Genomic DNA, 21,162 nt, shown 5'->3' on the forward strand with positions numbered 1-21,162 from the left:
ATTTCTGTCCAACGGTTCTCCCATCGTTCACTTAGGACATTCATCACAACTACTCGCAGAATAGAGCTTATTTCCTGATAGAGATTATTGCGCTTAAAGCTCTACTGCTGAAGAACGGTCCTCGTCGATATTTTAATACTCAGCGTTCACGGCGTTATTACCGAACTTTGATTTGAGGTAGATCAACAAGTCACAGCAACATACCGCTAGAAAATGGCTGAAAATTCGTTATTGAAGCCACCATCGCTCTCCCGGAAGCGGAGTTCCTCTGTGGGGAACATTGGTCTTGGTGATACAAAAGTGCCTGGGCTATCCACGATGTCTGAATCGAAAGAATCCAAGATTGCCGCGAGGGCGCGGTTGCGGGCACTTTCTGGAGCATCGAAGACGGATATCGACATCTACTACAAGCTGTGGCTATCGTATAGAGAGCTGAATTATCGTCACGCGTGGCTGACTCCTCTGATTATCCTGTTTCTGATTTATAGCTGTTATTTTGCTTCCGGCAACAGGACAGAGAGTAACCCACTTCATATGTTCGTTGCGATATCTTATAGAGTTGGCAACACGAACATGTACGGGAAAGGTGTCAAAGACATGTGCTTTGTGTTCTACTACATGGTATTCTTCACCTTTCTGCGCGAATTTATGATGGAGATGGTGTTGCGCCCATTGACGTTCCGGCTCGGTGTCACCAAGCCACACAAGGTCAAGCGTATGATGGAGCAAGCTTATTCCACGTTCTACTATGGTCTTTCTGGTCCCTTTGGGTTGTTTGTGATGTACCGTACCGATCTGTGGTTATTCAAGACAGCAGAAATGTACAAGACTTATCCAGACCTCACCAACGAGTACTATTATAAAATCTTCTACCTCGGCCAAGCAGCTTTCTGGGCGCAACAGGCGTGTATCCTGGTTTTGCAACTAGAGAAGCCAAGAAAGGACTTCAGGGAACTTGTCTTTCACCATATTGTCACCTTGGCGCTAATTTCATTATCATACGTTTTCCACTTCACAAAGATGGGCCTGGCAGTGTACATCACCATGGATGTATCGGATTTTTTCCTAGCCCTTTCAAAGATTTTCAATTACATGGAGTCTTCGTTCACAGCTCCGTTATTTCTTCTATTTGTGTCGTCCTGGGTCTATCTGAGACACTACGTTAATATTAAGATCCTCTGGTCTGTGTTGACAGAGTTCCGTACCGTGGGTGACTACACATTGAACTTCGCTACCGAGCAATACAAAAGTTGGATCGCTTTGCCGATTGTTTTTGGTTTAATATTTGCGTTGCATCTTGTTAATCTCTATTGGCTTGCCCTAATATTCCGTATTTTATACCGCATGCTCTTCCAAGGTGTCCAAAAGGATGAGAGAAGCGACAGTGAGTCCGAAGATAATGAAGAGGAGCTGGATGACTCATCGGATGAGACTGATAAGAAAAAGAACCAATAAATTGGCATTGTCATTGGCACTTCGTGTTTATGTATTGAATGTATAGCATATCGATTACGGCTTGCCATGGGATTTCGTAATGCAGGAGTAAAAGCACAAAAATGATAGTTCTAACATCTTCCGACTGCGTGTTCCACCGCCATTACACTACTAGAATATATACAGGTCTATTTACTCAGGCAGAGCAGGCAATCACTCCGATAGTGCTGCCAGCTTTTCCTTGCGGTTCGCCAGACCACGCTCACCGGCCTTAGCCAGGATGCTTACAAGTAAACTTACAGAACGTAGCGAATCGTCGTTACCAGGGACCGGGTATGTGACCATTGAAGGCTCTGAGTCGGTGTCAATGATCCCAATAGTTGGCACTCTAGCCTGCATAGCCTCTCTCAACGCGTTCCTGTTTTCTGTTGGGTTCAAAACAATAATTAAGTCCGGCTTTATGATGCTGATGTTCTCTTCTTCTGTCAATTCCCTGCCAGTTGGATTGCCCTCGAAGTCAACTTCATGCCTGCCCCAGACACTGGATATTTCAATTGGGTTTGTCAAGGTCCCCGGTATCCATTTCGAGGCGACATAACAGCCACGCACCCTCTCTGCAGCCCGCCGTAAAGCTGGTTTCTGCCCTTCTCTGGTACCCAAAAACAAGATCAGGCCACCATTCTCCGCAACACCCTCAACGACCTTCGCAGCTCTCTTCAGGTGAAACAGCGTCTGGTTTAGATCAATGATGTGGATGCCCTTGTAAGAGCCGTAGATGTATGGTTGAGTGGAGGAGCGCCACAACGACGTCGACTGCCCCAGATGCACACCTGCGGCGGCCAGCTTGCTGATCGAAAGTTTTTCTATCGCGGGCGGGTTGCTAATATCGGTGTGCGGGAAGTAGACCTCTTTGATCTCAGCGCCTAGCTTGGCCGTGTGGCTGGCGTGCTCCATCTGCCGCACAAACAGCTCCTGTTTTGAGTACGGCTCGTCGGCCGACGTCTGTGCTAGGTACGGGTACCGGCTGTACCCCCCAGCGAGCGTGAACGGCGTTGCCGCAACGCTCTTGTTCTCCTCTAGCGGCTTCAGCACCTGGTTCTCCACACCAAACCGGCGCAGAAAGTCTTCCAGCCGCTCATCCAGTTGCTTTTCTTTGGTCGTCAAAGGCCTGCTCACCTTCGTCAGCTGCTCAAAGTCCTCCACGGGGTAGTTGGCTAGTTCATGCATAAGCCCCCTCATCTGAGGGGAAGTTAGATGCTGGTCCTGGCTCTGCGGAGCAGGCTCATCTGCCTCGGGGACAGCACCAACAGTAGACTGCAACCGCGCACCCACGTGGCGGTGCACAATGCTCCTCAGAATAGCTGCCCTAGTCGAGTATCTTAATGACATGGCGTTCTAGACCCTCCGGACCCGATCCTAGTAGCCTTCTTCGTATGTCCAACGGGGTTCTCACGATGCGACAGGATATACCAAAAATTTTTCAGAGATAGTCGCGACAAACGAAGCTCTTCTTGACCTTGATGAACTCACGAATGCCAGAGGCCCCGCCACCGCCCCGGTCCGCGTGCCAGATGGAACGTGCGCTGTTGCAGCTGGTTGTGGAGGACGATGCCAAGGCGCTCGTCTTCGTCCTCGGCCAGGACGCGCGCCGCTACTTCGAAGAGGAGCTCCCCGCATCGCCGTTCGAGTTCCCTTCCCCGCAGGCGGTCGCCAATAGCAGGCAGAACGTCGGGGTGATGTTCCTGGACAAGCTCCAGTATCTCTATATGTACCTGACCAAGCTGGAGGTGGACGAGGCGCCCGAGTACCGCACGCTGGTCGTCTACGGGCTGGAGCAGCTGCTGGGCGCCGGCGGCGAGCTCGACGCGGACCAGGTGAGGCTAGCCAGCCTCATCTACAACACCGCGTTCCGCGTCCGGGTGCGCCACGGCGCGGCCGTGCGGTTCGTCGCGCACGGCGCGCCGCATGCGCAGCTGCAGCAGCTCGAGGCGCACTGGCGTCTTTTCACGTGACATCAAATTACTCTATCTATAATGTACACTAGACATACACATGTCCGCGCCGCAGCGCTCACTCCATATTAATGCGCACCTCCTCCACTGCAGCGGCCTCGCCGTCGTAGTACGCGGCCAGCTTCACGCGGAACTCCGCAGCCGCGACGCCGAACTGCTTGAGGATCAGCGCCTGCCGCACGTCCAGCGTCTCCCCAGCCTCGCACACCAGGTATGGCTGCTCCAGCGTGATCTTGCCGTTCTGGATCCGCGTTGGCATCTTGAACTTGTTGCGCAGCGTCGGCTCCAGCGAGTGCACCATTGGCACGTCGTCCTCCGCCGGCACCTGCCCGCCGCGCGAGTACACCACGCCCGCAGGGATCTCTACCCGCAGCGGCGCCCGCGACTTCGCGCGCGAGTAGTCCGCCTTGCGGTACTCCCGGAAGTACGCCGTCACCGTCTCCGGCGTCTCGTCCGTGAATAGCAGCCCGCACATGCCTTCGCACTGCTTGACCAGCCCGCTCACGTTCTCCTTGTACTCCGTCTCCCGCGTCCCGCCGAGCGCCTTCTCCAGCACCTTGCGCCGGCCCATTATCAGCTTCGACCCTGCCCACGCGCTGCGGATCTCCTGCAGCACGGGCGTCCGCACATCCTCTAGTCGTAGCACCCACACGTATCTGTACGTGTCCAACGCCTGCCGCACCTCATCGAAAATCCGCTCCTTGTTCTCCCGGCCCTTCTTCTCGGTCTGCGCCAGCGTCACCAGCTTGGAACGTTTTGATCTAGGCATCCTGGTCCAGCGGCGTGATGAGATGAGATGAGATGCGCTAACACTGTTTCACTGAAAAATTTTCCACAATTTAAAGCGCTTTAAGCTTCAACCGGATATTACTTTTTGGGATCATCACATACGTGGACCCGCAGGTGGAGGGATGGTGCGGCCCGGAGAAGGCTGGAGCAACCCACTCTGTGTATCAGTGTTCGCGGGCGGATAGAAGTAGGCGGCGGTAGTAGACAGATCGTTGCAGCGGAGCGCAAGGATTGACAATGAATCGAGGGGACGAGGAGTACGACCAGGACGGGGACTACGCCGTCAGCGGGATGGAGGACTTCGGGGAGACGCAACTGGACAGCCAGGAATCCGGAGACGACGACAGCAACGCGGAGTACTCGTACCCAGAGGAGGAGGGGGACTACTCTAACTACTACAATGAGTACGGGGACGAGGACGCGGAGGAGGACGCGGAGGAGGAGGAGCGGGAAGACACAGAGGCTGTGGGGCGCGGGCCGGGCGGAAGGCCCGACCGATGGGTGTCGTCGCTGCAGGAGCTGCTGGGTACGCTGGCGCAGGGGCTGGAGGCGCGGCGGGCGGGCGAGGACGGCGGGGCGCGGCGGGTGAACCTGGCGGAGGTGTTTCCGGAGTACCGGCAGATGTTCGGGATGGGCGGGGGCGCGCGTGGCGAACACGGGCGGATGCAGACGCTGGTGGCGAACGTGGTGGCGGCGGCAGAGGACCCGTACGTGGCCGCGGAGTCGCTGCGGGAGATCAACGAGCAGCTGCTGATGCTGAACCCGCTTGCCGCAGAGCGGGTGGTGCCGCAGGGGGAGTTGTTGCTGGCGATCATCGACGTGCTGCGCGACGAGCGCCTGCAGGGGGAGCTGCAGCTGCAGCTGATTGCGTGCCGGTGTCTGTACAACATGTTCGAGATGAACCCAGAGATGGTGTCGAGCGCGGTGGAGAAGGACGTGATCCCGACGCTGCGGAAGAAGCTGGCGGAGATCAGCTACATCGATCTGGCCGAGCAGGTGCTGGAGACACTGGAGTACATCTCGCGCCTGCTGGGAAAGGAGATCCTGGAGTCGGGCAGTCTGGTGGAGTGCCTGCAGTACGTGGACTTCTTCACGGTGCACGCGCAGCGGAAGGCGACCACGATCGTGGCGAACTCGTGTGCGCGGGCGAAGGCCTGCGACTTCAAGAACATCGAGGCGTTTTTCCCGCTACTCAAGGGCGTGCTGGTCAACAACAAGGACCAGGTGATTCTGACAAAGATGCTGAACGCGCTGTACTCCATCTGCGGTGCGCTCGGCGCGTCCTCGCGTGCGGAGCTGGAGTCGCTCATAGATCTTGAGATCATAAGGCGAGTGGTCGGCGTGGTGTCTTCTTCCGACATAGATCTGGACGGGAAGCTCCGCTCGATCGACATTCTATCGCAGCTGGCCACCACGAGTCCGAAGATACGCAAGCAGATCATCGACTCGTGCGATCTGTCCAGCATGTTGTGGGGCTGTTTCAGTGAGTACAAGAAGAACTCCACCTCGTCTCTGCATGAAACTCTGATGTTTGTTCCGAAACAGCTCTTGGCTAGCATATCTCGCTTCCTGGCATTGCTGCTGCCCATTGAAGAGGAGCAGGTCCTGTCTATAGACCACCGCGATGATCCACAGGCGGTGGCCATATCTGAAGAATACATCACGCTTGTGGGGCAGCTGATGCCTTTTCTCATTGAGATATATTTGAATACTGTGGACTTCGACATCCGTCGGTACATCCTGATCTCTCTAGCTAGAATTGCTTCTATTATGAGTTCCAATTCGTCCTACGTCGACAAGCAGCTAATTGGTCTTCTATCTTCGAGCATTACCCAGAATAAGTCGGCGTACGAGCAGGATAAGGGTGATAAGTTGGTCACGGGGGGGTTGCTCATTGGCTTGTTATCAGTTTCTACCATAATGATCGCCAAGTGCTCCCAAAACGTTCTACCGGCTCTAAGAAGGGAGGGAACATTTGAGATTCTGAGGTCTTTGTATAGCTACTTGCAGCAGACCCATGACCCGAAGGGAATAGATGAAGGCAGTGAGCCGTTTGACATCTCGGAGGACCCTGACGACGGCGATGATGTTACGCATAGTACGAGTGGAATCTCAAGTGATGAAGATGACTACGATATGGAGTTTGGCGAAGTCGATGTGCCAGACCAGGTGAAACCCAAGAAAATTAAATTTGCTGTGTTTCGTCCACTAACAACGCAATACGTTGAAAAGAAGCTGTGGCAGCTGTGCCAGACACTAGTCGAAGGCCTATCTTCTAACGACGAATCGGTCATCAATGAATTGAGGGAAATAGAAGAACTGGTTTCATTTTTGCACTCGGTGGATCGCTCCGAGGACTCTCCCGAATATTGGACACGCACTTGGACTGCTGTTCGAGATATGATCTTCAGAGACAACTTCACCATTTCAGGATTTGAATTTATATCTACTGGTCTTTCTGACGGCATTTGCAGGTTGATCAAATTGCATCCGTCCAAGTCCTCTAGTTGTAGGACTGCATTTATTCAGGTTTTTTCTGATAGACTGGAGTTGTTAGTGAAGACCTTGCAGTCCGCTTTAACCAAACTGGAGTCCTTTGAGATCATTGACTGTGGCACAACCGAAAGTCGCGCAGCGTCGCTGGGCAAGCAGATGAAACTGAAACTAGAATATATTGGTGACTTAAAGAAGGACAATATACCCCCAATGATGTCGTCGCTAATGGTTAACATTCATTGCATCTCGTCTTATAAGACATTGAATGAATTTTTAAAGCACCGGGTAGCGCAATCCCGTTTTTTAAATTCCATATTGCCGCTTTCAAATTCAATTGCCGCTTCGGATGATGTTAAGACAATGAATTTTCAATTCCAGGCTGGCGATGAGATAATAAGCTCATCAGAGACAATTTTCGGCTCTATTTTCAAGTACATGTCTAATGCGAAGAGAAGCCCAACTCAGATTTGGAGTGAAGTACAAGTCATAAAGTACAAAAGGGTATATGAGGAAAATGATGATCCCGACATTACGCGCTTGTATCCTGAACATGTTTTTGACAGCGAAGAACTGAAGCCTATAGACGGTATTCTAGATTTGTTGTCTTGCTGCTATAACATTGTCGAGGACAGCAGTCTTTTCGTTAACCCGAAACTCACCGTTAAGCTTTCCCGGCAATTAGAAGAACCTCTGATTGTCGCAAGCGGGGCCCTGCCTAGGTGGGCGTTGCATATCACGAGGCATTACTTTTTCCTATTCCCGCTGGACGTTAGAATGTTCTTTTTGCAGAACACGTCCTTCGGCTATGGCAGGCTGATTCAACTGTGGAAGGAGCGGACCGAAAACGAGAAGTATTCATCAAGTGATGACCAGCTTCAGCAGCTTGGCCGACCAACAAGACACAAACTCCGTATTTCTAGGGAGAATATGTTTCTGAGCGCATTGAAGATTTTGTCCAAGTATGGATCGAGCCCAAGCGTGCTGGAAATTGAGTACCAAGACGAGGTGGGCATAGGTATGGGACCAACTCTAGAATTCTACGCGTCCGTCTCGAAGGAATTTGCCCGGAAATCCCTGGGTATGTGGCATGGAAGCAGCGTACCAGGCGACGACTTCTTGGACGGCCTGTTGTTCCCTGCCCCCCTTTCTCCAAAGCGGAACGGGGCCAAGATCTACGAGCTCTTCACACACCTAGGCACGTTCGTTGCTCGCTCCATGCTGGACAATCGCATCCTCGACTTCCGCTTTAATAGGGTTTTCTTCGATCTCATGCACACCGCGGCCCGCCGTGAGGAGCTGGACTTCGCGCATCCCGCCAAGCTCCTGGAGTCCCTAAGGCTCATCGACCCCCAGCTTGCCAAATCGCTGGCTTTTGTCCGCGAGCCGCGCAACTGGCCCGATCTGGAGTCGATGGCGCTCTCGTTCACTGTCCCCGGTTACGACTTTGACCTCGTCGAGGGCGGCGCCAACACCCCGGTCACCGCCGCAAACGCAGAACTCTATGTGGCACGGGTGCTCGATGCGTTCCTCGGCTCGGGCGTCAGACAGCAGCTGCGTGCCTTCATGGAGGGCTTCTCGCGCGCCTTCCCATACTCCTCGCTGCTTGTCCTGACCCCTGACGAGCTGTCCGAGCTCTACGGCAGGGTCGAGGAGGACTGGTCCGTCGAGACGCTGTACTCGTACATCACCGCAGACCACGGCTACAGCATGGACTCCCCCACCCTGCACGACCTGATCGCGGTCATGGCCGCCTTCGACCAGCATCACAGGCGCCTCTTCCTGCAGTTCCTCACTGGCTCGCCCAAGCTGCCCGTCGGCGGCTTCAAAAACCTCAAGCCACATCTCACCGTCGTCCTCAAGCACCCCGAGGGCGACCTCTCCCCGGACCAGTACCTGCCCAGTGTCATGACCTGTGCCAACTACCTCAAGCTGCCGAAGTACAGCTCCCGCGAGGTCCTTCGCGCCCGCATCGTCCACGCCATCCACGAGGGCTCGGGCGCGTTCCTGCTCTCCTGACTACGTACGCATATATCTACACATCCGATCTCTGTGCATAGCATTATCGCTGCGTGCGCTGGCCGCCGCTAGGCTGCATGCCCGTTCAGCCACGCCGCCAGCAACCAATTTACGTGCACTTTTAGACTGGGCTGCAACTACACTATCCATAGTTTCTACCCCGCCCTTTGGGCACGCTTCGTGCAATCTGACGATTACCTACTAGCACCACCCTATAGTGCTGGCTGGGCGCCAGGACCAGGACCCCTGTAGTTGGCTATAAAAGAAATAGCTGGTACACCACAATTTTCCGTAGCTTGCTAGACATCATTACACGGAAACGAAACCCACGACCTCAATACAAGAGCCCAGCAAGGCAAAAGGCTTCACCGCTTTACGCTTAATTGAAGGAGTTGTGGCCACACCCAACATATTACGCGGCTAAGAAAAGGCTTAGGTTTCGGTGGATCGGTTATCTACACTGCGAAGCGCGTGCACTGTTTGTTTATTGCCCGTGTGAGCCGCAAAGCTACCGTCACGTGATCTGGTATTACCCGGGAGCAGAAATAGTGCACTGATATCGGAAGTCGAGAAGCTGGTCAGCCAACTGCTACACAAACCAGAGGTGCAGCAAGGGCTTTAGCAGTAGCCACAGCAGCATCGCGGCATCGAGAGTTGCGCGCGAGTACAAGCAGGTATTGACAAGCAGGGAGCGCTACGGCAGCAAGGCTAGCAATGTCCAAGGTATCCGGAGCGAACGAAACCCTACAGGGGGCGCTGGCGCCGCTCTCGCATATGGGCGGGGGCGGGGATGCAACGCTGCTCAAAGACGAGGGGCAGGTGGAGCTGCCGCGAGGGCCGGGAGTGCTCAACGTGCAGGTGTTGCCGGAGGAGGGGCACGCGCACCTGCAGGACCTGGAGGGCTACAAGTCGATGGACCCGCGGCAATCGGAGTCCGCCAGCACGGACGTGAGCGAAATGCTGCAGCACACTGCCTCGCTGGACGACCCCATCCAGTTCACGCGTGTGTCAACGTCCTCGGTGACGAGCAATAGCTCCTCGGACCCGCGGGAGAGCGGCGACACGCAGGAGACAGGCTCGCGGCGCGGCTGCAGCACGGAGGAGCAGGCGCCCGCGGGGGCGGAGCGTGTCTCCGGGCAGGACCAGGACAGCTGGGATGTAGAAGAGGTGGTTGCGGAGCCGCGTAGTGGGATCGATGTCACGCCCGTGGGCGACGTGACCAACTCCACGATCCGCGCATCTGGGCGGTCTGCCGAGTCTACATCGCACTACCTGGATGAGTATTCTGACACCAGGTACAGCTCCTCTTCGCCGAGTAGCGGGAGCCGCAAGCTTTCGACGACGATCATAACGCCCGAAAAGAACGTTGTAGCACAAGCCCTCCATTGTTACGCGGACAACTACGAGTCACCGCTAAACGACCTCATGTCCTCTGGCGACGAGCGGTCCTCATCGGTCCGAGAAACCTCATTTGAGAACGCGAGTTCTGATACCAATGCGAACTTGAACGGCGGACGTGCCTCAACCGGGGAATCCATGCGCTCGCCGCCGCCTGCCACGGGACTACCCAATGGATTTGTGCATACACAAGCTTCTGCTCCCGCGCTGCCAGTTTTGCCGGCCAAATCTCCCTTTCGGGCTGTACAGTCTCCTTTTTCCGGCACCAGAAAATCTAGGAATTCAGCTAATCTAGCAGAACTATCTCTTCCGCGTACATCTACTTCTTCTGCATCTAGCATGGAACAAAGAAAGTCGAGAGGTGGGCGCATGAAGGTGGTGCTGTCTTCGTTTGTACAGAATATACGGAGAAATTCTCAAGGCGAGAAACGAAGATCGGGTACTGCTATGAAGATCTCTACCCCATACAACGCGACACATGTCCATCACGTTGGCGTCGACTCGAGAACGGGTGAATATACAGGGTTGCCAGAAGAATGGGAAAGGCTATTAGCATCGAGTGGTATATCCAAAAAAGAACAGCAGCAACATCCTCAAGCAGTGATGGATATTGTAAAGTTTTATCAAGATGTTACAGGAACTAGTGGAGAAGATAAGGTTTTTAAAACATTTAATGTCAGCAGTACCAACGCATGCGAGTTGTCTAGCTCACCTTCCTTCAAGACACCTTCTCTGTCTTCTATTACGAGGTTCGAGGGTAGTCACGAAGCCTATAACAGCGCATACCATTCGCCAATGCTTCAATCACCCATGGGCTTTCATGATCCGCAACACGACGAGAAATTTATTCCGAGTCGTCCTGCACCAAGGCCACCGGGTGGCGCAGCACCAAAAACAGATTTTACATCCCCATTAGCATACGATTCACAGTCAGCCACCGCCACACCGAAGAACCAACGTTTTTCTAACCAATCATCAGGGTTCTTCTCACTTGCACGGAAAGCTACCCTCAATAAGAATAAACAGCAGTTGCCGCCTATCCCGTCGGCAGCTGCTGCATCGGCGCCTATTACACAGCCCGGGTCAACAGCTAATATTCCTTACATCAAGCCAGCAGAAAATCCCGTTTCTGCCCCATCAAAATCCATACCCCCTTCTCTTCCTGCTGTTCCGACACCTCCTCCACCGATTGAAAAGGATCCCCCACTAAGGGATCTTGAAAGGGAGCGCGAGAGAGAGCACAGTTCCGCTAAACAAGGGCAACTGGCTCTAGAAAGAAAGAGGGAAGAAAAGAGAAGGAGGAATCAAAAATTACAAGCCAAATTGGCTGAGATATGTTCACCTGGCGATCCAAGCAAAATCTATCGTAATTTGGTGAAGATTGGTCAAGGTGCTTCGGGTGGTGTTTACACTGCATATGAAATTGGGACTAACGCCTCTGTTGCCATTAAACAAATGAATTTGGAGAAACAGCCGAAGAAAGAGCTGATAATTAATGAAATTTTGGTTATGAAAGGTAGTAGGCACAACAATATTGTTAATTTCATCGATTCTTACCTACTGAAAGGGGATTTGTGGGTAATAATGGAGTATATGGAGGGCGGCTCTCTCACTGATGTCGTAACACATTGTATATTGACTGAGGGACAGATAGCCGCAGTATCAAGAGAGACTTTAAGGGGTTTGCATTTCTTGCATTCTAAGGGTGTTATCCATAGGGATATAAAATCGGACAATATATTATTGTCTATGGATGGTAATATTAAGTTGACTGATTTTGGATTCTGTGCTCAGATCAATGAAACTAATTTAAAGAGGACAACAATGGTTGGTACACCGTACTGGATGGCTCCAGAAGTTGTATCGAGAAAGGAGTATGGTCCAAAAGTTGATATCTGGTCACTAGGTATCATGATTATTGAGATGATTGAAGGGGAGCCGCCATATCTAAATGAGACACCTTTGAGGGCTTTGTATTTAATTGCTACAAATGGTACTCCCAAGTTAAAAGATGCTGATAGTCTAAGCCCTGTATTAAAAAGATTTTTAAGTTGGTGTTTACAAGTCAGCCCGAACGATAGAGCAACGGCAATGGAATTACTATACGATAAGTTTATTGTAGAGGTTGCAGAGGCAAATGCTTCTTTAGCGCCGCTAGTTAAACTAGCTAGGATGAAGAAGCTTGCGGAAAAAATGGACGCCGACTCTGACGACAATCGAACTGACTGACTGAGTTTTACCCTTGTCAAAGTACAGATAAACATATATGTTCCGATGACAGGCACTTTCTTTTTGTTGTTGATGCAATTGACCTTAGATATTATTATATAGGAATAGACCATAATGCATGTTATTCATCTTCTTCATAAGTGCTTTTTTCCCAATATTTAAGCGGAGGATTCCTCTCGGCGGGGCGTTCCGCGTATATATTATGTGAAAATCGAAATTGTGACGAGTTGCTATGGAGTAGTTAAACTCATGTCACTAGACGATAGACTGTGGCCAGTGGTTCTTCTAGAGGAAGTCTCCTGCAGATCCACGGCAGCCCCATTGCTACCATCAAAGTTTTCAGGTACAGTAACCTGAACAAAAAATAGTTTTGCTTCATTATGGCCGGCATTCTGGAAAGCGTAAGTGTTGAAAGCTGGAACCTGGAACGAAGAACCTTCTGTACAGATAAACTTATTTTCCGATAACGTGACTTCAACAATTCCTTGGACAACGTAAAACGTAATGAATGCATTGTATGAATCACTCACGCTTTTCATGCCATCGACTGGGAGTATCAACATGCCACTAGCAAACATCTCCCTGTATTTGTCAAACATTACTGCAAGAGTAAACTTCTCGTCTTCCGATTCCTGGACCTGCTCGGACTGTGAGAGTCCTGGCGCGAATGCAACGATCTCATTCCCCTTCTTGTCTGCAGAGATATTTACGGTGCCCTTTAGAATACCGTGCTTGAGCCATTCTCCATTGGAGATTTCCCCATTTTCGAGCTTCAGCAGGAGGTCTCTATTTGGCTCATTATTATTCGTGGCAGGCTGCGGTGCGTTTTTGCGAGGCCTTCCTCTCGGCCGCCCAGTCGGTATATAGTTGTACGGCCGAGCCTTGGTCTTGGGATTCTTTTTCTTGGGTCGCACCTCCTCCTCGTCCTCCTCTTCCTCCTGGTCATAAGTTATGATTTTGTCAATTTCTAAGACTGGTTTATCTGACTTTCTCTTGTAAACAACCTTTTCATTGCGCCAGTAGTCGAGTGGTGGCACTCGTACACGCTTAGATCTTCTGATGCCCGTGCTCCTTCCGCCGTCTAACCCGCTGGGTAGCAGCTGTTTCGCCTGCTGTTGTATATACTCTTCGTCGGAATCTAGCACCTCTGAATCTGAATCGCCCATGTAGCCGTTCTTGCTGCGCTGGTTCTGTCTGCTCAACCCCGCGTCATCTGCATCCGAAGCAGAAGAATCGTCGGAGTCATCGTGTTCACTTGCACTGCTGTCCTCCGCCCTGGAGACCGCATCTACGTACTCGCCATCTTCCTCATCTGCGCTGTCGACCTCATAATCATCCTCCATCTCATCTTCTAGCAGCGCATGCTCGGAGGTGTTGAAGGAGGTGTTGTCCCTGGTCGTCTCATTATCGTCCACCAGGCCTGGGACGTCCCGATAGTCGTCGTCAGTTGGCTTCGTGGGCGTCAGTCTGATTGTCGACTCCTCTACATCTGAGTCTTCCTCGCGCGGGATGTCGTACCTGGTCGCGTACTTGGTACCGTACGGCGGCGTGCCGTTCCCTGTGTACTTACCGGCAGCCACCGGTTCTTCCTCAAACGCATCTTCGATCGGCGGCAGCCCGGGGTCCAAGGGGGGGTACTCGTCGAGCTCTGTCTCCGTTTGGCGCCTCTGGCTCCACGCGGCCTGTTTCCGCGGCTGCGGCGCCGAAGAGGGTATCCGAAAGCCGTCTTCATCCAGGAACAAATGCGCCGCGCCAGCCCCGGAAAGATGCGGTTTCAGGTCGCTCAACAGCGACGTCCTCCTACTCTGTCTGCGCGAGCTGACCGTGCTCTCATCATCCTCGGCGAAGAAATCATCGACGTTCTCCATACTGTGTTCATCCCGCCTGATGCTCTGCTTCACACGAAGACCAGTCTTCCTGGATGTGATACCCAGGTTCATGTAATCCATCTCGAACCGCCTGCTTACTCTAGCGCCCACGTCCTTCGCTCCTTCACAGTTTTGAATACTTTGTGCTGTAGATGCAAAAGTTGGATACGCTAAAAACTCACCTCTTCGCGTAAACAACGCGAAAGCTCGACAGCTAAACCACGCGATCTGCGTTGTAGGAATGCCGATGCAACACCCAATTTGCCATCATATGGTACACTACAGTCTTTACTTTGGCCTCCTACCCTTTACAATGAAATAGGATGGCTCTTCGTCATATACATAGTGCTGCTTATCAAGTAACCTTTGAATGCGCACGCGCACACGAGAAACGCCGCCAACGCTATGTAGGCCCCTGCCAGTGACAACGGTCAGCGGCGGCATATTCAGTGCGAGGCTTTGGGACATTCTTTGGCAGTGCAGCTCGCGCAGCTCGCGTTCGCGTTGCCACCAGCTCGCTAGCACGTACTCGGACAGCGCTTCGGCGTCGTCCACAAGGAAGCCGTGCAGGTCGATGCGCCAGGAGCTGTGGACAGCGCGCGCCAGTTCCAGTGCCCGGTTGTACGCCTCCGTACTCGAGAAGAGAGAGTTGCGAAGCTCTGGGGGCGCGGGGCGCTTCGGCCTGCGGGGCTGCGAGACCTTCCGGGTGGTGGCCGGGCGCCGTTTGGGCTCGCGCAGGGCCGGCCGGGCGCCTATTATAAAGGCTGCGGTCTCTATAGTTCTGGTGACGTCCCCGGCATAGTACTCGAGGGCGGACTGCAGCAGCTCGCGGCTGAGGCTCGCAAGCTGGATGTTGGCCCTGACAAGCTCGGCGAGTTCGATGGCCTCGGGACTTCCGGGGGAATACACGTACCGCGCGCGCTGCATCGCGAGGCCGTCACTCGCGGCGTGGGCTTCCGCGGGTGGGCGTGGCCGACTCGAGTAGGTGACGGTGTGTGCGAGGCCGGCTCGCGCCTGCACTCTTCCGCCAGGAACAGCGACTGCTGCGGGCACAGGCGACTGCTGCTCGGTGCTCTCGCTGCGCGCCACGCCGGAGGAAATGATGTCTGCAACGGCAGCGGGGGCGTTGCACGAGTTCTTGAAGAAGGCTGCCTTGGCCTGGCCCTCCTTCACGCCGGTGTATTTGACAATGTCCGCTACCTTCCGGCGCAGGTCCTGCCACGAGTCCGGTCTCCCGGCTACGTCTGGCTGCTGCCGAACGATTCGCTCGTATTCTGCCTGCATTCTGGCATCTTCGCCTGACAGTCCCTGGAAGTTCAACAGGCTCATCGCCGCAAGGTCGGTGTCCCCATCGCAAGCGTCGTACGTTTGTTCAATGTCAGCAGATGAGATTTTAGGGAACATCTCCATTAGAGATGCCAAATTCCATTGTCGGCCCTGTTCAGCCTTGCCAGCGGTCGCCTGCTCGCGCTCCACTAGCATGGCGCACGCAGTGTCGACGTCTCCGTTTGCGTTACGGAGCACCTGCGCGAGTACGCTCGCAGTCCGGTCCGGGAACAGCTCTTGCAGGAACTGAACAGCTTCATCCGGAGACATCTCTCGCTAGTCACACCGAATGTTGTCTACAACAACCCTCCGAGATGTATTGATGTCGATGTTCTGCTTGTGAGGCTTGTCAGTAAACTATAGTTGATTTGACATTTTTAAAGGTGGGGCGATGAGGCCTGGCGCGAGTTGTACAAAACGCATAGTCCATCACCTTGGGAGAAGAAGCAGCCGCTTGGCCGCTGGCGTGCGACCAAAGAGCTGGACTATATTGTATGTATGCAACTACGCAGGTGAAGCTGATTTTTCTATCTAGACGAAAGTTGGTACTTAAAAGATGATATCGCTTCTCAAAACCCACTTCACACCCCTCATCACCATTTGCGCCTCATGTAGCAGACAGTCATCGCCGTGCTTATGCAGTAGAGCCAAACCAGGCATTGGATGGACCGCCTCATGACCCCGTTCATGGTACTTGTAGAAGACTGTGTCTCCGCCCTCCAGTGAATCGCCCCCTGATAAGTAGATCAGCACTGTCCATTGAGTGCGCCCTGCACCGGGGACCGACACCGACTCGTCGTAGTGCTTCCCGAAATGATGTCCCTTCTGGTAACGGTAGAGGCGCAATTGCGGATTCAGGCCCTTCGCTCCACTAAAGCGGAGGTCCTGCATCACATGCGGATCTTGCGCCAGAACGGCGTGCAACTTGCGCCACAGCTTCAGTGCGGTTTCGGAGTCGGTAACGGATGCCCTGTCATTCAGCCGCTCGGCGTAGTCGCGGGAGCCGCGTTGGTGGAACAGCTCGAGCACGTTAGGCCGCGAAAAGTGCGCGATGAGCTGCTCACAGACAGCGGCTGTGAAGAACTTGCGCACAAGTATAACTTTGTCATCCAGCATGCATTCTACACCGGGCAAGAAGCTTTCACGCGGCGCCCTGTCAAGGAACTGGTGCAACTCAGACGGGAAGAAGGGTTCCCCAGGATGCTGTTGAGCTTTCTTGAGATGCAGCTTCTTCCCCATTGGCGATGCACCTTGGCAGCTGCTGGAGGTTGGCAGCGTACGACATGGCCGCTCAGCACCGTGAAAATTGTGCGACGGTGACTCTTTCGGGCAGGCGTCACTAGCCCAATACCGATATCACAAATGTAACGTCTACATAAATACTTAGACCGCAATACTGCAGTAGTCCTGCGTACCTAAGGCTAGTCCACGGGAGCACCATCAAGGGCCATACAGGCACCGTAAAATATTATAGCACTGCATCGTAAATTAAGTCACTGTAGTGTGGCGTGTAGCTTGTGTCAGGATTTCCTGTCTTCATTCAGGCATTCTCCGACCAGCGAGTCTATGAGCTCTCTGGGATATGCAGGGCCAAACCCATGGCATACTTCGGCACCCTTTAACAGCTGCATGATATAGTACACATCGATATCGCGCTGCAGCGATATCTTGTGCAAGTACTCCCAAGTCGCGGGCACCGTCAGTAGCTTCTTGCCCCCCGCAAAGTACTGGATGCCCTGCTTCTGGCCGCCCTCAGTGGGGTCTGAGATAGCTGTGTCCTTCGCGGGAAATGTAAACTTTTCCGGCCCCTCCGCTGCGCCAGCAGACGGGTTGTTGGTAGTGCGCTGCAACAGCATGCGGTTCTCGTTGTTGATCACCTGGTTTTCGCGCTTAAGCTGCTCCACCTCACGGAACAGTGCGTCGCGGTTCTGCTCGCTCTCCTTGAGCTTTTGCTCCAGCTCGCGTAAGCGAGCCTCCTTGCGTTCGCGGAAGGCCTTCTGCGCGGCCCGGTTCTGCGCCTTCTTCTTCTCTATGAGGTCCAGGCTATCAAGCATCCCGTCCTGGCTGTAGGGCGACACGAACTGCCGGTGATTCTGGCTGCCCAAGCTGCTCCCTGGCGGTGTCGACGACGACCCTGTACTCGGGGTCACGTCCTGCGGGTAGCCCGCCGTCTCGGGCGGCGCGCCCATCGGGTAGTTGCACATGCCGTCGTTGAAGCTCAGGACCTGGGCCTGCATTCCGTGCTCCTCCGCCTGCGGCGGCCACCTAATACCGGGCTCAGTGTGCATCAGCGCCGCCGGTACGCCTAGCGGGTCCCTGATGTCGGGCCCTGTGTTATAGAAATAGTGCTGTTGCTCTTCAGGCCTCATAATATGGCTGCTCTACACGACCGAGTCCCTCAAACAAATAGCCACGCGTGGTTCCACCGTGCTTGTAATTAGCCTTCTAACTCTGCGAGTCTTTAGAAATTTTCAAATTGGCGATGGCGTAGAGATACACTACAATCACCAAGTGTGCTTTTGCCCCTCACAGGTGAATATGTCTACCGGGCTCATTTGTAATGTCATTTGCCGATGTGATGTCCGACTTGCTCATCGCTGAGGCTGTAAGCACAGCCAATGTGAAAAACTTATGGCACCGCAAAGAAGCACGGAACACCGACGAAGCCCCGGTACCGGATAAAGAGAAGTCGCTCCAACCGTTAATTGACGGGTTTACGCTGGCAAGGTACCCCCCCACTGGCTCAGATATATAATGGTGATACTGCATTCAAAATAAAAAAAGTGATTTCGCCCAGGATCGAACTGGGGACCGTTCTGCGTGTTAAGCAGATGCCATAACCGACTAGACCACGAAACCGACTGTGATGATCTTCGCCTGCGAAGATGCAATGCAGCATAGTTCGGCGAGCGCATGATCCCGCCGCAGCCAATCTGTGCGGGAGTGCGGCGTCAGCGCGCACAGCTACAGATAGAAAAAGATACGCAAGCTGCGTCTGTCGGCCACCCGGATTGGATGACGTACGCTGCAGACAGGATGACGTGCGCAGCGGGCTGGGTGACGTGCGCCGCTGATCGGGCTTCAGGCAGAATTACACGGAAGACCCTCCCCCACATCCCGACAAGGTGGAGCCATTATTCCGCTCCCTGTATCCTTTGGTTCTGCCGCGGATCGTTTTTGCTATCTTAGGGGACAGTTTTACATATTATAAATCGGCGTACCTTCGCCTATTGCCACAGAGTGCCCCACTTCACATTCTTGCGCACGGCATTAGAAAAGCCCTCTTTGTACTTGACCCAGATCTTGAGCTCGGGTTCAGGTGGTGATGCGCCCCGTCGCACAGGGCCCTCTGCAGTAGACGCCGGGGGCGCGCCGGGGGCTGCGGCGGGAACGACAGGAACGTTGGCCGCGTTGAGCCGCGTGTACTGGTTCTTGAAAAAGTCTGCTGGGGTTGCCGGCGTGTTCCTCCGGAGGACTTCGAGGTCCTCCTCGGCATGTCGGACTTTGCGTACCGTTCTTTTTTTCGCCTTTTCCTCCTCTAGTTTTGCGAGGAGGATGTTGAGGACGTGCGGTCGCTTGGAGGCGGTTTCTCTGCTTCGCTTTGGGTCCAGCGCTACGAGCTCGTTAAACGGAGGCTGGATTGCGAGCAAATTCCTGTAGTCGGTGTCTTTGATATGGTGCAGCTGCAGGCCAAATTGGTGCAGTAAAGGCACAATGTTGTCCATGATTTTCTGCCTAGTGAGCTGATCGTGAATTGCGGTGAGATCGGGCGAGAGCATGATGTCCAAATAGGGGAGTGTCTCGAGGAGCAGTGCCTCTGTAGACGTGAATATCTGGGAGTCCGGATGCATGCCCTTACGGGTTGCCGCGACCATGGCGCTGTGCCTGCGACCCTTTTCCCGTACCTCGTACTCCATACTCTTGATGACCTGGTCCTGGCGATTGGCTATGTCGCTGAAGAGCACGAAGAACTCCATAATTGCCATCGGACAGTAGCGAAGCAGCTCTCCATTATGTTCGTAGAGAGAAGCTGACATGCGGTCAAAGAAATAGAGCCAGTCGGAGATGGCCCCCGGCTTTTGGAGCCGCATGTCGGAGAACTTAACCGCGGGATAGAGCTGGAAACAACCGTCTGCGACCTTCTCGTAGCTGGAGCTGAGCTCCACCTCGGACAGTAGCTCCTGGAACTGCGCCCTGCTCTCCGCGTGCGGGTTGTTCCTGAACAGCTTGTTGCACAGCTTGAACCACGGCACACCGGTGTCCTTTCTCCGCCCGGACGCGGGACTACCCGTACCGTCCGTCACGGACATGAACTGTAGGTTGTTCAGGGCGTTTCTGATGTCGCCCTGTGACAGCTCAGCCATCTGTTTCAGCGTCTTCTTGTCGGCCGGCACGCCCTCCTTCTCGCACACCAGCTCTAGCCGCTCCAGCAGCGCCAGCTCGCCCGGCGGCCGGAAGGCAACAATCTGGCAGTGGGGGCGCAGATCCTCCAGCGCGCGCGCGTACACGTTGTTGCAGATAGCAACGATCGGCCTTACGAGGACCTTGCCAGAGTACTTGTGCCGTGCGCGCTTGCGCTTGCCGTGCTCCAGGCGGCCCAGTAGCTCCGACGTCGCGCGCGCATCGGCGTTCACAATGTCAACCAAAGTCCGTATCAGCCCGTTCTCCGCGCTGCCGTCTATCTCGTCCGCAACCAGGCACACCGGCTGGCTGTTGAACGTGTCGTTGAAGAGGCAGTTGCGCACCTTCTCGCGCAGCCGCGTGCCGCCGCGCTCATCGCTCGCATTCAGCTCCATCACCGCGTACCCCGCCTGCCGCGCGAGCACGTGCGCCACAGACGTCTTCCCGATGCCCGGCGGTCCGTGCAGCAGCAGAATCCGCTTCTGCGGTCGCTGCAGCGGGTCCTCCGGCTGCTCCGCCGCCGCGTTCGCGCTCGCCCTGCCCGGCAGCGCCTCGCCGAACACCAGCGCCGACCACTGCCGCAGCCACCGCATCACCTTCCGGTTATTGCTCTCGTTCCCCACCAGATCCACAAACCGCTGTGGCCGCCACTTCTCCGCCCACAGCGCCTGCGGCACCCGCCCCGGCGCGCGCGCCGCGCGCTGCGCGCCCTCCGCCGCGCCCTCGATGCGGTCTAGCAGCGCGTTGATGTCCACCCCGTATGACTCGTCCGCAGTCCACTCCACCGTCTGCCGCTCCATCGCCGCCTGCTCGCGCAGCACGCCCACCTGCCCGCTGCTGCTCACGAAGTACCGCTCCTGCGCCGCCGCCGCCGCGCCGCTGTGCTCCTGCTCGTCGCCGCTTCCGCCGCCGAAAAGCCCGCCCGCTCCCAGAGATCCCGCCGCCAGTCCCGGCGGCCCCACCGCCACCGCATCCTCACCGTCGCCGCATCCGCGGTCACTCCTCGCGCCTGCTCGCATCTTCCGCTGCTTTCTGCAGATGTTGTTTACTCGGCGCGTCAAGCGCACATTTCCATAAAACGCGCATTGCCACGCCGGACAGAGCTGGGGACACAACAACACATACACGTCAGTAAGCAACTCTTAAGGTCCCGAGAGGCCGTGTGAAGCTGGCCAGAGCACGGTTCGCGTGTT

At 54.5% G+C, this 21,162-nt stretch overlaps 11 protein-coding genes and 1 non-coding gene across 12 annotated transcripts; 4 read left to right on the top strand and 8 right to left on the bottom strand.

The window, feature by feature from the left end:
- Positions 1 to 213: 213 nt before the first annotated feature.
- Positions 214 to 1,455, top strand: AGOS_ABR009W (TLC domain-containing protein; the record flags this gene model as incomplete). Its single annotated transcript, NM_208308.1, has 1 exon — positions 214 to 1,455. One exon carries the CDS (start codon positions 214 to 216, stop codon positions 1,453 to 1,455), a length of 1,242 nt encoding a protein of 413 aa, NP_982955.1.
- Positions 1,456 to 1,647: 192 nt separating this feature from the next.
- On the bottom strand, positions 1,648 to 2,823 carry MRP4 (mitochondrial 37S ribosomal protein uS2m; the record flags this gene model as incomplete). Its single annotated transcript, NM_208309.2, has 1 exon — positions 1,648 to 2,823. The coding sequence occupies one exon, from the start codon at positions 2,821 to 2,823 to the stop codon at positions 1,648 to 1,650; it is 1,176 nt and encodes a 391-aa protein (NP_982956.2).
- A 131-nt stretch (positions 2,824 to 2,954) lies between these two features.
- SHU1 (Shu1p) lies at positions 2,955 to 3,446 on the top strand (the record flags this gene model as incomplete). Its single annotated transcript, NM_208310.1, has 1 exon — positions 2,955 to 3,446. One exon carries the CDS (start codon positions 2,955 to 2,957, stop codon positions 3,444 to 3,446), a length of 492 nt encoding a protein of 163 aa, NP_982957.1.
- Positions 3,447 to 3,504: 58 nt separating this feature from the next.
- On the bottom strand, positions 3,505 to 4,215 carry MRT4 (mRNA turnover protein MRT4; the record flags this gene model as incomplete). The annotated part of the gene is made up of 1 exon (NM_208311.1): positions 3,505 to 4,215. The coding sequence occupies one exon, from the start codon at positions 4,213 to 4,215 to the stop codon at positions 3,505 to 3,507; it is 711 nt and encodes a 236-aa protein (NP_982958.1).
- Positions 4,216 to 4,472: 257 nt separating this feature from the next.
- On the top strand, positions 4,473 to 8,747 carry UFD4 (putative ubiquitin-protein ligase UFD4; the record flags this gene model as incomplete). Its single annotated transcript, NM_208312.2, has 1 exon — positions 4,473 to 8,747. The coding sequence occupies one exon, from the start codon at positions 4,473 to 4,475 to the stop codon at positions 8,745 to 8,747; it is 4,275 nt and encodes a 1,424-aa protein (NP_982959.2).
- A 714-nt stretch (positions 8,748 to 9,461) lies between these two features.
- Positions 9,462 to 12,374, top strand: STE20 (mitogen-activated protein kinase kinase kinase kinase STE20; the record flags this gene model as incomplete). The annotated part of the gene is made up of 1 exon (NM_208313.2): positions 9,462 to 12,374. The coding sequence occupies one exon, from the start codon at positions 9,462 to 9,464 to the stop codon at positions 12,372 to 12,374; it is 2,913 nt and encodes a 970-aa protein (NP_982960.2).
- Positions 12,375 to 12,604: 230 nt separating this feature from the next.
- MIF2 (Mif2p) lies at positions 12,605 to 14,323 on the bottom strand (the record flags this gene model as incomplete). The annotated part of the gene is made up of 1 exon (NM_208314.2): positions 12,605 to 14,323. The coding sequence occupies one exon, from the start codon at positions 14,321 to 14,323 to the stop codon at positions 12,605 to 12,607; it is 1,719 nt and encodes a 572-aa protein (NP_982961.1).
- Positions 14,324 to 14,530: 207 nt separating this feature from the next.
- On the bottom strand, positions 14,531 to 15,838 carry CUE2 (Cue2p; the record flags this gene model as incomplete). Its single annotated transcript, NM_208315.2, has 1 exon — positions 14,531 to 15,838. The coding sequence occupies one exon, from the start codon at positions 15,836 to 15,838 to the stop codon at positions 14,531 to 14,533; it is 1,308 nt and encodes a 435-aa protein (NP_982962.2).
- A 279-nt stretch (positions 15,839 to 16,117) lies between these two features.
- Positions 16,118 to 16,807, bottom strand: AGOS_ABR017C (ABR017Cp; the record flags this gene model as incomplete). The annotated part of the gene is made up of 1 exon (NM_208316.2): positions 16,118 to 16,807. One exon carries the CDS (start codon positions 16,805 to 16,807, stop codon positions 16,118 to 16,120), a length of 690 nt encoding a protein of 229 aa, NP_982963.2.
- A 281-nt stretch (positions 16,808 to 17,088) lies between these two features.
- YAP3 (Yap3p) lies at positions 17,089 to 17,937 on the bottom strand (the record flags this gene model as incomplete). The annotated part of the gene is made up of 1 exon (NM_208317.1): positions 17,089 to 17,937. The coding sequence occupies one exon, from the start codon at positions 17,935 to 17,937 to the stop codon at positions 17,089 to 17,091; it is 849 nt and encodes a 282-aa protein (NP_982964.1).
- Positions 17,938 to 18,352: 415 nt separating this feature from the next.
- Positions 18,353 to 18,427, bottom strand: AGOS_t0033. The gene has a single exon. It is a non-coding gene; the product is annotated as a tRNA-Val (tRNA).
- A 368-nt stretch (positions 18,428 to 18,795) lies between these two features.
- On the bottom strand, positions 18,796 to 20,988 carry CTF18 (Ctf18p; the record flags this gene model as incomplete). The annotated part of the gene is made up of 1 exon (NM_208318.1): positions 18,796 to 20,988. One exon carries the CDS (start codon positions 20,986 to 20,988, stop codon positions 18,796 to 18,798), a length of 2,193 nt encoding a protein of 730 aa, NP_982965.1.
- Between the last annotated feature and the right edge of the window lie 174 nt (positions 20,989 to 21,162).

Source organism: Eremothecium gossypii, chromosome II (assembly GCF_000091025.4).
Source record: "Eremothecium gossypii ATCC 10895 chromosome II, complete sequence".
NCBI lineage: Eukaryota > Fungi > Ascomycota > Saccharomycetes > Saccharomycetales > Saccharomycetaceae > Eremothecium > Eremothecium gossypii.